Here is a 16058-nt window from a genome sequence, read left to right as displayed (position 1 = left end):
GCCCTAATTGTAATATAAATATTGTACTTCCATTTCAGTGTATAGTCTATAGAGCAGTATGAACAAGTCATTGGCTGTATGAAATTGTAGTTTGTAATGACTCGGCTAGTGCTTTTTCTGTAGAGTTGATGTACCCCCTGGAAGACTTCTGTGCATAGACACCAACTCCATGGGTGATCCAGGGCTGGAGCACCCACAGAAAAAAATTAGCGGGTGCTTGGTAACCACTGGCAGCCAAGCTCCCTCCCTCTTCCCAGTGCCTCCCACCCACTGGAAGACCCACTGATCAACTCCTCCCGCTCCCTCCTAGCATCTGCTGCACGCCACAGAACAGCTGTTCAGTGGTATGCAGGAGGCACTGGGAGGAAAGGGGAGGAGCAGGGATGGGGTGCGCTCAGGGGAGGGGGCGGGAAGAGGCAGGAAGGAGACAGAGTGGGGACAGGAAGAGGCAGGGCAGGGGTGGGGCCTTGGAGGAAGGGGTGGAGCAGGGGCGGGAAGAGATGGGGTAGGGGTGGGAGCTTGGAGGAAGAGATGGAGTGGGGGTGGGCATAGGGCAGAGGGGGGGTCGAGCACCCCCCAGGTAGAGAGGAAATTGGCACCTGTGCCTTTGCGTACCCCCAGGGGTATATGTACCCCTGGTTGAAGACCACCGCTATAAGGAATGGGACATGCTGGCCCCAGTCCCTTTGGTGCTCTTCTAGAAAGGCGGCCTGCTCAGCTCCCGGCGTCCTATTGATCCTTTCCACCATCCCATCAGATGAGGGTGTGCTGGGGTGGGGCAGGTTTTGAGGAGCCCTAGAATCTCCCAAATCTGCAGAAATGCTTTGTATTCAAAGTGTGTCCCTTGATCTGTGTGTTACTCATCCAGGATCCCAAATGTGGTGAAGAATTCATTCACTAGGACCCCGGTTGCTGTCACAGCTCTGGAGCTCTTACTGGATAAGCCTCAACAAGTCCTTTTGTGAAGCAGTCCAGAACAACCAGCAAATATTGACCTCCAGCCTCTGTCTCAGGAAAGGTCCCAAGAACACCAATGGCAGTGCACTGCTTTAGCCCCTTGGAAATTTTAAAATTGTCATTGATGGAGAATCCACTCAACCCTTGCTAAGTTCTTCCGGTGATTAATCATCCTCACTGTTAAAAATGTACACTTCATTTCCAGTATGAATTAGTCTAGCTTCAACTTCCATCGTGTTACACCTGTGTCTACTAGCCAGTAGAGCCCATTACTAAATATTTGTTCTCCATGTAGGTACTTATGGACTCTGATCACGTCACTTCTTAACCATCTCTTTGCTAAGCTAAATAGAATGATCCCCTTGAGTGAACAACTATAAAGCATGTTCTCCAATCCTTTAATCTTTCATTTCCTAGGAGCTCATAAGGTTTTGTCAAACTGCAGTCAGAAAAAAGTCAAGTATCAGAGGGGTAGCCATGTTAGTCTGAATCTGTAAAAAGCAACAGAGGGTCCTGTGGCACCTTTGAGACTAACAGAAGTACTGGGAGCATAAGCTTTCGTGGGTAAGAACCTCACTTCTTCAGATGCAAGAAAAAAGTCAGACACTCGATTCAAATTGTTTAAAAAGTGGAAATTTCTGACATTGTCAACCCAATCCGCACAAACACAACATGAAAAAACAATTATAGGTTATTTGCAATAGCCATTTTTGTCACTTTTACATTTCTTAAAACTAAATATTTACCACTTCTGTTAAAATGAAATCTCTGCAGCAAATTTACCTGCAGATTTCTACCACCCTGCGATGGTAACAATAATAAATCAGACAGGATGCTAATAAAAGTTTATTGAAAATTTTCCATCAAATTTGTTTATTTTAATTAAAAAATTGAGTTTTGACTAAACGAAACTGTTCAAGAATGAGTCTGCTCTTTTCAAATTTTTTCAAATTTTGATCAAAACCTGAAACCCTGAAAAAAATTGGTCAAACATCTCTCCCTCCCCCTTCTCCCCCAACTTTTTTGGTTTGGGGCAGTTTTCATAATAATATTTTTGGTGTTTGGTTGCTGAAAACCAAAATATTTCTCAGAGTAACAGCCGTGTTAGTCTGTATCCGCAAAAAGAAGAACAGGAGTACTTGTGGCACCTTAGAGACTAACAAATTTATTAGAGCATAAGCTTTCGTGGACTACAGCCCACTTCTTCGGATGCATATAGAATGGAACATATAATGAGGAGATATATATACACACATACAGAGAGCATAAATAGGTGGGAGTTGTCTTACCAACTCTGAGAGGCCAATTAATTAAGAGAAAAAAAAAAAAAAACTTTTGAAGTGATAATCAAGCTAGCCGAGTACAGACAGTGTGATAAGAAGTGTGAGAGTACTTACAAGGGGAGATAGTCAACGTTTGTAATGGCTCAGCCATTCCCAGTCCTTATTCAAACCGGAGTTGATTGTGTCTAGTTTGCATATCAATTCTAGCTCTGCAGTCTCTCTTTGGAGTCTGTTTTTGAAGTTTTTCTGTTGTAATATAGCCACCCGCAGGTCTGTCACTGAATGACCAGACAGGTTAAAGTGTTCTCCCACTGGTTTTTGAGTATTTTGATTCCTGATGTCAGATTTGTGTCCATTAATTCTTTTGCGTAGAGACTGTCCGGTTTGGCCAATGTACATGGCAGAGGGGCATTGCTGGCACATGATGGCATAGATCACATTGGTAGATGTGCACATCTGTACTTGGCTAGCTTGATTATCACTTCAAAAGTTTTTTTTTTTTTTTTCTCTTAATTAATTGGCCTCTCAGAGTTGGTAAGACAACTCCCACCTGTTTATGCTCTCTGTATGTGTGTATATATATCTCCTCATTATATGTTCCATTCTATATGCATCCGAAGAAGTGGGCTGTAGTCCACGAAAGCTTATGCTCTAATAAATTTGTTAGTCTCTAAGGTGCCACAAGTACTCCTGTTCTTCTTTTTGCAAAATATTTCTGATTTTCAGGTGTTCAGTTTTTTGATGAACAGTCAAAGTTCTCCAGTGAAAATGTTGCCAAATATATATACATAATTTTCAATTAACTTTCCCATGCCAGCACAAAAATCCATTCACTTCTATTTGCAGCAGTCTATTTCGTTTGCACTGGTGTTAAAAAAAAAAAAAAGCATTAGAACAATTATGATTCAGTCATTCCCAATGCTCTCTTTGCTTGGCACAACTGTAATGCAGATACAGATGACAATGACAATTTAGAATGATTCCCTACCTTGTGATTTCTCTGCACGGTTGTAATGCAAATAATACAATAAATGGTAATTAATATGTTTCCCTAAAGTATGTGCCCCATGCAGAACTGTGCCTTACATTGTACAGCCCACTTCCCGTGACAATATCAGAGTCAGACCCTTTGTTGCATTGATTATTGTCTCTACTTTAGTTATTCTTTTCCAAGGAAGCAGTTTCTCCTTAGCGCTTTCCTCAGAGCAGATTTCACTTCCTGGTTCCTCAGGGTGTAGATCAGGGGGTTCAGGGCAGGGGTGACAATGCTGTACATGAGGGTGGCAACCATCTCCCTCTCAGAGGAGCTTCCCGCAGAGGAGAGCATATAATTGAAGATGACCGGCACATAGAGCAGTGCCACTACCATGAGGTGGGAGATGCAGGTGGAGAAGGCCTTTCTCCTGCTTTTCTGGGAGCAGACCTTCAGGAGAAGGAAGGAGATGATGTAGAGGTAGGAGAGGAGTGTGAGGACAAAGGAACCCAGACCAATGCCCCCGGTAATGATGTTGAGCAGGGTCAAATTGAGGTGGATGCTGCTACAGGCCAGGCTCAGCAGGGGCTTGATGTCACAGAAGAAGTGCTGGATTTCATTGGGGCCACAGAAATTCACCTGAGATATCATGACCGTGTGCATCAGGGCATGCAGGAAGCCATTGGACCAGGTGGCCACTGCCAGGAGCAGGCAGGTCTGTGGGCTCATGACCAGCCTGTAGTGCAGCGGGTTGCAAATGGCAACATAGCAGTCATAGGCCATGACAGCCAGCAGCATGGCCTCACTGCTGCCCAGAAAGTGGAAGAAGTGGAGCTGGGCCAGACAGCCAGCAAAGGAGATGGTTTGGCGCCTCCAGAGGAAGCTGACCAGCATCTTGGGAATGGTGACCGTGCAGTAGAAGATGTCCAGGCAGGAGAGGTTGCCCAGGAAGAAGTACATGGGGGTGTGAAGCCGGGGCTCAGCCAGCACCACAGCTATGATGGCCCCATTACCCAACAGACTGGTCACGTAGAGCAGGAGGAAGAGAACGAAGAGAGGGCACTGTAGTACCAGGAGATGGGTCAGGCCCAGGAGGACGAACTCGCTCACCACTGTCTGGTTCTCCATTGCTGTGGAGGGAAGAGGACAAAGCAGGAGAAAAGCAAATAGGCTGAAGGTAGCATCCACCACCATGTCAATGGTCCTATTCCCAATGCAATGGAGCTGGATGGACACTTAGGGGTTTTGTTTTCTGGCTGCAGCCACAGGTGCAATCTGTACCCAGATATGACTGAGCAGTAAAAAGAGGCAGAATAATTAGAGCAGTTTGCATTTCTTTATAAATCTGAGAGAGAAAGAGAGAGAGAGAGAGAGGGAGAGAGAGAGAGAGCGGATTCATGGGACCAGGGCTGTTCGGCATAGTCATAAAAGATCTGGAAAAAGGGGTAAACAGTGAGGTGGCAAAATTCGCAGACAATACAAAACTACTCAAGATACTTTAGTGCAAAGCAGACTGCAAAGAGTTACAAAGGGATCTCACAAAATTGTGTGACTGGGCAACAAAATGGCAGATGAAATTCAAAGTTGATAAATCCAAAGTAATGCACATAGGAAAACATAATCCCAACTATTCGTATAAAATGATGGGGTCTAAATTAGCTGTTACCAATCAGGGAAGAGATCTTTGTGGACTCATTGTGGCTAGTTCTCTGAAAACATCCACTCAATGTGCAGCAGCAGTCAAAAAAGCTAACAAAGTATTAGGAAAGGGAAAGATAATAAGACACAAAATATCATTTTGCCTCTATATAACTCCATTGTGGCTACATAGAATCATAGAATCGTAAGACGGGAAGGGACCTCGAGAGGTCATCTAGTCCAGGCCCCTTTACTCATGGGGCATCTAGACCATCCCTGACAGGAGTTTGTCTAACCTGGTCTTTAAAAACTCCAATGATGGAGATTCCACAACCTCCCTGGGCAATTTATTCCAGTGCTTAACCACCCTGACAGTTAAGAAGTTTTTCCTAATGTCCAACTTAAACCTCCCTTGCTACAGCTTAAGCCCACTGCTTCTTGTCCTATCCTCAGAGGTTAACAAGAACAATTTTTCTCCCTCCTCCTTGTAACAACCTTTTATGTACTTGCAGACTGTTATCATGTCCCCTCTCAGTTTTCTCTTATCCAGACTTAAAAAACCCAATTTCTTCAATCTTCCCTCATAGGTCATGTTTTCTAAACCTTTCGTCATTTTTGTTGCTCTTCTCTGCACTTTCTCCAGTTTGTCCCCATCTTTCCTGAAATGTGGCACCCAGAATTGGACACAATATTCCAGCTGAGGCCTTATCAGTGCGGAGTAGAGCGGAAGAATTACTTCGCGTATCTTGCTTACAACACTCCCGCTGGATATTCGCTTTTTTTGCTACAGTGTTACACTGCTGACTCATATTTAGCCTCTGGTCCACTATGACCCCCAGATCCCTTTCCACAGTACAGTCAGAAGTCAGACTTCCTAGGCAGTCATTTGCCATTTTGTATGTGTGCAAATGATTGTTCCTTCCTAAATGGAGTACTTTGCACTTGTCCATCTTGAATACTGTGTTCAGCTTTGGTTGCCCCATCTCAAAAAAGACATATTAGAAATGGAAAAGGTACAGAGAAGGGCAGCAAAGATGATTAGGAGGATGGAACAGCTTCCATATGAGGAGAGAATAAAAAGACGGGGACTGCTCAGCTTGGAAAAGAGATAGTTTGGGGGGGATATGATTGAGGTCTATAAAATCATGACCGGTGTAGAGAAAGTAAATAAAGAAGTGTTATTTACTCCTTCTCATAACTCAAGAGCTAGGGCCACCAAATGAAATTAATAGGCAGATGGTTTAAAACAAACATACGTAAGTATTTCTTCACACAACGCACAGTCAGTCTGTGGAACTCATTGCCAGGGGATGTTGTGAAGGCCTAAATATAACTGGGTTCAAAACAGAATGAGATATATTCCTGGAGGGTAGGTCCATCAATGGCTATTAACCAAGAAGGTCAGGGACAAAACCTCATGCTCTGGGTGTCCCTAAACCTCTGTCTCCCAGAAGCTGGGACTGGACAACAAAGGGTGGATCACTCCATAAATTGCCCTGTTCTGTTCATTCCCTCTGGGGCACCTGGCACTGGCCACTGTCGGAAGACAGGATACTGGGCTAGAAGGACCATTCATCTGACCCAGTCTGGCTATTCTTAGGTTTGTATGAAATTTTTGAGGCAATGGTTTGTGAGAAACCCAGGACTGACTCACAGGCGTGCTCAGGGGAGTGGCAGGAAGAGGCAGGTGTCCAAGGAACTGAAGAGAAATCAAGAGCCCCTTTGACTTTGCTGAAAGGAAACTGGGAGAACATACCATTCGAACAGAGTCAAGACAGCAAGCATGAACCACACGGGTTTTAGAGGAAAAAGAACAGGAACGAGACAGGTTATATACAGAGGCTGTTTTAATCCATTTCCACAACCTCTGAGCTGAAATACTCTCCTATCTGGATATATCACAGGACTGGTCAAAAGTTTTCCACCAATCATTTTGACAGAAAATTTTGGGTTTTTGGCAGAAAGTGTGTTTTCCTCAAAATATTTTAATTTTGGAAAATGCCAAAAAAATTGGGTTTTCAAGTTTTTAGTATTTCAGTTTTTCAATGTAAAGTTTTATAAAAAATTGTGTGGTTTTTTTCATTTTTTGTTGAAATTTTTTATACAAAACCAAAATATTTTCTGACCAGCTCTGTTTATAAACTCCATATAGTCTAGGACAATTAGAGCTGGCTTAAGCCCAGCCAGGTAACAAACAGAGAACGAACTATGTAACCCAGCTTTTCCAATTAGCGAGTGAAGTTTAGGGAGGAGAAGAAACACAGGTGACCTAAAAGAATGATTCCAGCTAAAGAACAGACCCTTTCAGTGAGGACTTTATTGAAAGTCCTGGCTCTCATTGACCTCGCAGTGACAATGTTAACGCCACTCTTAAAGTCCAGTCTTCAAAAGACAGTTTATCTGAACAACATTGCCCTAGATAAAATCAACTGGTTTTCCTATCAGTTTCATGACTACCTATATAGCAATCTATGCAAGCACTTATACTGGGAATTATCACCACAGAATCTGAATAACTCCCAAGAATGCACTCTTGGGATTAAATGAAAGTGCTCAGTGAAGCCGTTTTTGAGAGGGGACCACAGACTATGCAGCGGGGAGCTTGGCAGAAGCCATGACTTTGAGGGAAGAAAGACTGAGGGACTGAAAACCAAGATAGAAATGCCAGAGAAGAGGAGAGGGAGGGAGGGAGTTGAAAGGTGAAGGGGTGGTGATCAAAGAATGGGAATAAGATTAGATAGATAGATAGATAGAATGAATATGGGAAATACCAGTGGAAAAATCAGCCCTTTGGTAAGTGGTGTATTTTCCTCACTGAGTTTGGTCCCTGATCTCTGCATGGTGACCAAAGTGGATAGGTGAGCCAGCGGGTTAGAGACATTCCAGGATTTAACTATAGGCAAATGCCAAAGAGATTCTGCGCGGGCTGAAGCACCGTACCTTGTAGCTGAATGTGTCTTGTACATAATTAACCTTCCCAGCTGTTCAGGAGCCAGCAGGAACATTTCCCCCCTTGATATTCCTCCACCCTTTTGTTTTGTTTTAAACAAACGATTGTACAAAGCAAACAGACCTGCTTGTTCTACCTCATCCTTTCTGCTAAGCGAAGAATCATGTTGGCAGCAGCGCTGCTGATCTTCCCTGCGTGCTCTCATCCCTACTACAACCTGCTCATATTTAATGGGCATCCTCTCAATACACTGGGGATTAACAGCAGAGAGTCACTGTTTATTGGAGAAAACAGCAGGCACTAGTTAACTCTGACTGGTCTCCCCAGTGTGAATGTTTTGCTTTTGTTCGGAGAACCCCTCTGTTGGCTTCCATGCAACATTTCATTGTGCAATAGCTTCATTGTCTGTCTATCCATCCATCTATCTGTTTGTACTGGTGCCTGCCCATCCTGATATTATCTGAGGCCTCCCAGGGACACAGACTGGCATAACAGAGTCCCTACTGGATTTCACTGAAGCGTCTGCCCTTTCCCAGGTTATGCTCAGGTGCTGAGAACAGCTACTAGGACGATCCGGGGAATGGAAGGCCTATCTTCTGAGAGGAAACTGGAAGAGGCTGTCTTGTTTAGTCTAGTGAAAAGAAGGCAGAGTATTCTGGATAAATAAGTTGGGTGGAGGTTAAATACCAGGGAGGGTGAAGAGCTATTGAAGCTAAAGGACAAGGTTGGCTCCAGAACAAATGGAGATGAACTGGCCATGAGCAAATTCAGGCTGGAAATTTGAAGTTGGTTTCTAATCACCAGAGGAGTGAGGTTCTGGAGAAGCCTCCCAATGAGAGTTTGGTAGGGGGGGCAAACAACTGAATCCGTTTAAAGAGAGAGCTCTCCCATCGGTGTAGGAGTGTCTTCATTTAAGTGCTACAGCGGTGCAATTGTGTCAATGTGGTATTTAACATGTAGACCTGTCCTCTAGCACCTAAGTCCCACAGGCCTCTTTGAAAAGCCCAACTTGGGTTGACAGAAGCACAGACTGTTGCAAGAAAAAGACAAAATTTAAACCTTTTCCAGACTGTCTAGGTGTGACGGGATCCCCAGGGTACAACCTGGAACTGGGGTATCACTGTGCCCCCTTAACTCTCCAGCCTGGGCTGTCCCTCCCAATGCTTTGCTAGTGACAAGCTGCAAACCCCTCTAGATGTTGTTCTCACTCAACTCAACAGCATGTGGCGCACCACACCCAGCTAGCTTGCATGAATGATCCCAGAGCCACTCAGGAATCACACCGAGAAAGGCACCAGCCAATTCCCCCACATCTCCCCAGCCTTGTACCCCAGAGCTGTACCATCTTGCCCTGGTCAGAAGCCTGAACATTGTAAGTTTATTACCCAGTCTGCCCCTCCCTCAATGTGGGGAGAACATACACCAGCCTTTGTAACCTGAGTTGAGATTTCCCAAGAACTTCATCTGAAATACAGTTTTAGGTAAAATGTAAAACTACAGAAAGATAGATTTTAAGTTGTTATAAGTAGAAGGCTTAAAAGGTCAGAGATAGTTACCAAAGAAAATAAAAGATAAGTGCATAATCTAAATCTTAACCCTATCACACCAGACAGTATTTAGAACAAGCAATTTTCTCACCCCACTGGATGTTGCAGTTCACAATACACAGGACTCTTGCTCAAGCCTGGGACCAGTCTCCTCTGTTGAAGTCTTCTGTCTCCCCAGCATTCTTGTTGCTTCCAGCATGGGTGAGGGAGGAGAAAGGCCCAAGCATGATGCCCTAGTCCCCTGTTTTATATCCTTAGTTAATGTGCCTAGAAGACACTTGCCCCGACATGTCCTGGTGGGCGTTGCTGAGTCACAGTGATCACATAAACCACCCATTGTGGTGGACTTGTACAACTGAGTCATAGACTTGATTAGTGGTTTGTTAACACACACCTGGCAGTAGAGTCTCTCAAACTTACAACATATTTCAGTAACAACAATACAGCAAAATCTCATAATTTCATACACACTAATGACATACATGTTTGGATAGAACAACAGGTTTCAGCAAATCATGACCTTTCTTATGATATCTTACATAGCATGCTCTGTATGGAATATCACAACCAACAATGAACATGGGGGTTACAGGGCGCTATTTGGAGGTACAGTGTGTCACACCAGGTTCTCATGTTTTCGGGGTTTCTGGTAAAAGGACTCTGAGAACGCTCCATAGTTGCCTTGCTGGTCAATTGCAGACAAATATAAACCACAAAGGACTTTAAGGCGGATGGCTGGCTTTTTGTTGACTTGCTCATTTTTATCTAGCCCTTTTCATTTATTTTTCTTATTTAGTGCTCCTCTAGGTCCCTTGGAAAGTCCCAGTTTAGAAGCTGTTCTTTGGGCTCCCATAATTGAAAGTCTTGTCCACAGAATTACCTCTCTTAAAGAAATCGAAGTACAATCTCTGTATTAATTCATCTCCGGAATCTTTCTCCCTCCACACCAGTACTCCCTCTCTCTCTCCCTCGTTCTTTCAATACCAATGCCACAGAAAGAAAAGAGCAAGTTGTGAGCAAGGTGTGCTTTTGGCGAGAGATAAATGATTAACAGATTGCAAGGCCAGAAGGGACCGCTGTGGTCATCCAGTCTGACCTGTTGTATAATACAGGCCATAGAACTTCCCCAAAAATAATTCCCCAAGCAGATCTTGATTTAGAACAAATCCCATGTTGATTTAAAAATGGTCACTGATGTTCCAATGACTAAATGCCCTCACTGTTAAATAGTGATGACATATTTCTACTTTTATTTAAAAAAATGAAGGCTCAAAAATGAGGCTCAAAAATGAAGGCCCTGATCACCCTGGGGAAGCATGACACTTGCAGGGACAAGTATCTGGTGAGCAAGCTGCAAACAAGAGGTTGTGAAACTGCAACCACCTACCCCTCCAGCGCCCCTGGTTAGCTGAGTAGAGGAAAATCACAGTCTAAACTACTGTGATCTCCTTGGGGTCCAGACCGTTCCTTCTATCTTCTCTGGAAAGAGACAAGCACAAAGCATTATGGTCCCATACTAAAGTGCTGCACTGCTGAGGTGAGAGGAACAGGCCTCCCACTGGTGGACGGGATTCACAGGATGGTGCTGATGACACAAACATAGGATGTCAACGTTAATGGAAATGGGGAAACTGCATCTAGGAAGGTAAATATATAAAGAACCAGGGTGATCAGGCTGGTGTTGCTGCAGGACAGTTTTAGCACTCGGGTGAGATCACCAGAAAAATGAGCCGTTTCATTGGGGTCTGTGATAAATGAAGGGCTGGCTGGCTGGGTGTCCATAAAAGGGAGTTACCCTCTCCCCCCACACACACACTTCATTTATCACAGGGTCACAGAGAATTAATTGGGACAGAAAATACATGGATGGTTTCCAAACTAAAAATCAATTTACCCAACATACAGCCATGGGATTTGTCCACAGCTCCCACCCATCCCTCCCACACCCCCTTCAATCCCCCAGAGATCCCCAAATAACCCCCTCCTATAGTCCCCACCTCCTTCCCCTCAGCCTCCCACCCAACCCCACTGTGCTCCTGTTTAATCCCATCCAACCCCCTCCTGCCCCATCCCCAAATAAACACTTCCAACCCTCCCCAGAAAAACCCAAACCCCACAAAACCTCCTCCTGCAACACCCCCCCACACACCCATCCCACCTCCCCACTCCACCAACCCCCCTCTCCCCACATAAACCCACCCCTTGGCACAACCCCCCAAATAAATGCCCCCTGGAAACATCACCCTGCCAGTCGCCTCCCCCTCCAACCCCCTGCACCCAGACCTTCCCCTGACACCGGTCACCGCCTCCCCAGCGCCATTCCCCAATAAACCCACCTCTGAAAACTGCCCCCACACCCCCATCCCCCACTGACACCAAACCACTTCCCTCCATGCAGCCTCCCTCTATCTTCACCCCAGCCCCCTACCACCACCCCTTACTCCCCCCAGATCCCTTCTGCAGCCCCCAAAACCCAGGTCCATCTACCCTACACATCAGCCCAAATACCCCCAACTCTTGGCTGCACGAAACCACTCTCCCTTCTTCCATCACTCCCATCCCCTGGAGCTCACCTGGAACCCCCCACATACACACACAGGGCCCCTCACACTTTTTTCTTGGCACCAGCATCCCACCTTCACTGTATGTGGTGCTAGGGACCTTTTCCCTCCTTAACCCTCCACATCCTTGTCCCCTTGGGGTGGTCAGACAGCTCAGCCCCCCACTTACTGAGAGGAGCCCCCACAGCAAATCTGTGAGTGAGGAGAGCCAACGTACCGGAGCGGAAGCCAAGCCCAGTCCCACAGGAAAGGTGGGGTAAGGGCAAGGGTAACTGCTGTGGGGTAAGTGCGGGGTGAACTCGCTCCCCAATTCCCCATTCTTCCCTTGCTGGGGCCTCACAGCCACACCAGGCTGGGGTAGAGACAGCGAGAGTTGGGCCTGGCAGTTTTACCGAGCTCCCCCAAATCTTCACCAGCCCCCAGTGCACTGGGGCTGAGTGACCAATCCCTGGCTGGCCTGATCTGGTCTCTACTGGGCAGCAGCTGTGACTACAATGATCAGAATGGACTTTTTTCACCTTAAAAGCTATGAATCTCCGAGTTTCCGCACCCACCCCACCTGTGGCCCTCCGCGTCCCCTCCCTCCCCCTGCCCCGGAAGAGTGGGTTAATGGGGAAGTGTGACTCCTGCAGGGCGGAAAGAAGGTGTGTGCATGGGGGGGGGCAGGGTTGGGAGTCCAGGGCCCCCTCTTTCTCCTGTCCCTGCACAACTGAGTAGAAAGGGGTACCGTGTAAGGGGCATGCTCATCTCCTTGGGGCACAGACCATTCCTTTTCCCAAGCTGGGAGGGGATGCAAGTGCTTTGGAGGATAGGAATAAAATTCAAAATGATCTGGACAAATGAGAAATGATCTGACGTAAATAGGATGAAATTCAACAATGACAAATGCAAAGTACTCCACTTAGGAAGGAACAATCAATTGCACACATACAAAAAGGGAAATGACTGCCTAGGAAGAAGTACTGCGGAAAGGGATCTGAGGGTCATAGTGGATCACAAGCTAAATGTGAGTCAACAGTGTAACACGTTAGCAAAAAAAGTGAACATCATTCTGGAATGTATTACTAGGAGTCTTGTAAGCAAGATACGAGAAGTAATTCTTCCACTCTACTCTGTGCTGATAAGGCCTGAACTGGAATATTGTGCCAGTCCTGGGCGCCACTTTTCAGGAAAGATGGGGACAAACTGGAGAAAGCCCAGAGAAGAGCAACAAAAATGATGAAAGGTCTAGAAAACATGACCTATGAGGGAAGGTTAAAGAAATTGGGTTTGTTTAGTCTGGAGAAGAGAAAACTGAGAGGGGACATGATAACCGTCTGCAAGTACATAAAAGGTTGTTACAAGGAGGAGGGAGAAAAATTGTTCTCCTTAAACTCTGAGGATAGAACAAGAAGCAATGGGCTTAAATTGCAGCAAGGGTGATTTAGGTTGAACATTAGGAAAAACTTCCTATTCGGGTGGTTAAGCACTGGACCAAATTGCCTAGGGAGGTTGTGGAATCTCCATGCTTAGGGGTTTTAAGAACAGGTTAGACAAACACCTTTCTAGTCCTACACTTCTAGGATTCTAGGATTCTCTGCTCGCTGGAAAGAAGCAAGCACAGAGCAATGTGACTATGAACAAGAAATAAATCATAACCCTTGCAGATTGGAAGGGAGTATCCAATGGAACTGAGATGGGGATTATTAAGAACTCCACATACAAAACTAAACAAAGGAAGTCAATTTGCAGTGTGCAACAATAATTTTTATTGGTCCTAAAAAGAAAAATACATATTCTTGAGCACCAGCTACCAGCTCCTCATCCATTCACATACTGTTTACTAGAGCTGGTGAAAACTTTTTAGTAAAAGCTTATTTCAACAAAAACTTTTGCATGAAAAATCGCTGCTTCCCTCAGAGATACTGACTTCTTTTTTTTTTTTTGACAGAAAACAGAAAACAAACAGAACCATTTTTTTCAACTTCCAGCTGAAAGTTTTCGGATTTCACATGCCAAAAAACAAAACTTTTTTCATTTTCATGGCTTTCAGTTCTTTGATGAAAAGTCAAAAGTTTCTCCCCCCAAAAAACCTCCAAAAACATTTTCCAACCATCTCTATAATTTACAAATATATTTATTCACATGCACATCTTTCATACAGCACTTCGGTGTCAGGGGCCACTTGACCCTGCCACTTTGACAAGAGAAACCTGATTGACCGATCCTCATTTTAGAAAACTAATCTAAATTCTTTGTAAGGGTCACAGATCTCCTGACAGCGTTTCTCAAGGCCTCCTTGACCTCTCTGTTTCTCAGCCTGTAGATGAGCGGATTGGCCAGGGGCGTCAGGACTGTGTAGCAGACAGAGAACACTTTGTTCAGGGCTCTTAGGGTGCTGGATTTCGGTACCATGTAGACAATCATTATGGTCCCATAGAAGATTGTCACCACGATGAGGTGAGAGGAGCAGATGGAAAAGGCCTTTTGCCTCCCGGTGGTGGAAGGGATTCTCAGAATGGTGCTGATGACACAAACATAGGATGTCAAGGTGGATAGAAATGGGAGAAGTAAATTAAGGAAGGAAAATGTATAACTAACCGGTGTGATCTGGCTGGTGTCACTGCAGGAGAGTTTTACCATTGGGATGAGATCACAGAAGAAGTGGTCCATTTCATTGGGGCCACAGAAAATTAACTCTGACATGAGACACACTAATATTGTACAAGCTAGAAATCCACTTATCCAAGATCCAGCTGCTAGCTGGAGGCACAGCCGGCCGTTCATAAGGGCTCCATAGTGCAGCGGTTTGCATATAGCTAAATACCGATCGTAAGACATCACCACCAAGGGCTGGTCTACACTTAGTTCGGACTTCGGACTAAGGTACGCAAATTCAGCTACGTTAATAACGTAGCTGAATTCGAAGTACCTTACTCCGGACTTACCGCGGTCCAGACGCGGCCGGAAGTCTCCCCCCGTCGACGCCGCGTACTCCTCTCGGCGAGCTGGAGTACCGGCGTCGATTGTGAGCACTTCCGGGATCGATCCGGGATCGATTTATCGCGTCTTAACCAGACGCGATAAATCGATCCCAGAACATCGATGGCGTGCCTCCGGACCAGCCGGTAAGTGAAGACTAGGCCCAAGAGATAACACTCTGTAGTTACTAGAAAATCAAATACAGCCAATTGTGTGATGCAGCCCTCCACAGAAATGGTTCTGTCCCCAGTCAGGAGACTGGCCAGCACCCTAGGTAGGATGGTGGAGGTGTAGCAGGTCTCTAAGCAGGATAAGTTCCCCAGGAAGAAGTACATGGGGGTGTGAAGGTGCAGATCAGCCACAACTAGTGCAACGATGAGGAGGTTCCCGGCCAGGGTCACAACGTAGATCACCAGAAACAGCAGGAACAGAAGAATCTGCAGCCCAGGTTGATTCCCGAATCCCAGGAGGATGAATTCTGTGACGGGCGTTTGATTTCCCCCTTCTCCTTTCTCCATGAGCTGTAATAGTAGGAAGAAAAGCACCAAACAGTGGAATAATTTCCTCTGCTATTAAACAATAGAAAGCTTACTCCATTCAATTACATGAACGTTCAAAGAGGAAAATGACAAAGTCACATATTGTCTTCTAGTGCCACGTACCTTGGACCTGTGAGACTCGGTCAGAAACACAGGTATCGACACACCCAAGACGAGCAGTGATTCCTCTAATCTGGAGTCCTGTCTTAAAGAGCGGCCAGTACCAGATGCTTTAGAAAGTATTCAGGTCCCTTAAAGACCTTTGCACAATCTCACATATATGGGGAATGTTTTCCCCAGACAATGGAGTTGTAGCCATGTTGATAGCAAGATATTACAGAGACAAGCTAGGTGAGGTAACATCTTTTATTGTTCCAATAAAATTGGTCACACACCTTGTTTCCCCAGAGTTAATTCTTGGCCTATGTTATAAAACCTTCTATGTTTTATACTTTGTTGGTGTAACTAGACATTGTTAGGTGATTATCAGGCCCCAATTACTGTAGTATCTGAGCACCTCACAGTCCTTAATGTATTTATCCCCACAACACCACAGCGAGATTGGAAAACCTTTTTATGCCCATTGTACAGATGGAGAACCGAGGCCCTAAGTGATTCCCGCAAAGACCCCTGGGAGCCCGCAGTAGAC

At 45.3% G+C, this 16058-nt stretch overlaps 2 protein-coding genes across 2 annotated transcripts; both read right to left on the bottom strand.

Moving 5' to 3' along the window:
- Nucleotides 1-3399: 3399 nt before the first annotated feature.
- On the bottom strand, nucleotides 3400-4407 carry LOC128846745 (olfactory receptor 12D1-like). Its single transcript, XM_054045994.1, has one exon. It carries the CDS (start codon nucleotides 4405-4407, stop codon nucleotides 3400-3402), a length of 1008 nt encoding a protein of 335 aa, XP_053901969.1.
- Nucleotides 4408-14129: 9722 nt separating this feature from the next.
- LOC128845902 (olfactory receptor 10A7-like) lies at nucleotides 14130-15391 on the bottom strand. The gene is made up of 2 exons (XM_054044964.1): nucleotides 15029-15391; nucleotides 14130-14741 (listed from the first exon to the last, which is right to left on the bottom strand). The coding sequence occupies exons 1-2, from the start codon at nucleotides 15386-15388 to the stop codon at nucleotides 14130-14132; spliced, it is 972 nt and encodes a 323-aa protein (XP_053900939.1). The 5' UTR covers nucleotides 15389-15391.
- Between the last annotated feature and the right edge of the window lie 667 nt (nucleotides 15392-16058).

Source organism: Malaclemys terrapin, chromosome 12 (assembly GCF_027887155.1).
Source record: "Malaclemys terrapin pileata isolate rMalTer1 chromosome 12, rMalTer1.hap1, whole genome shotgun sequence".
Lineage (NCBI taxonomy): Eukaryota > Metazoa > Chordata > Testudines > Emydidae > Malaclemys > Malaclemys terrapin.
Note: the sequence above shows the minus strand (reverse complement) of the source record. Positions and strands in the feature narration are given on the sequence as shown.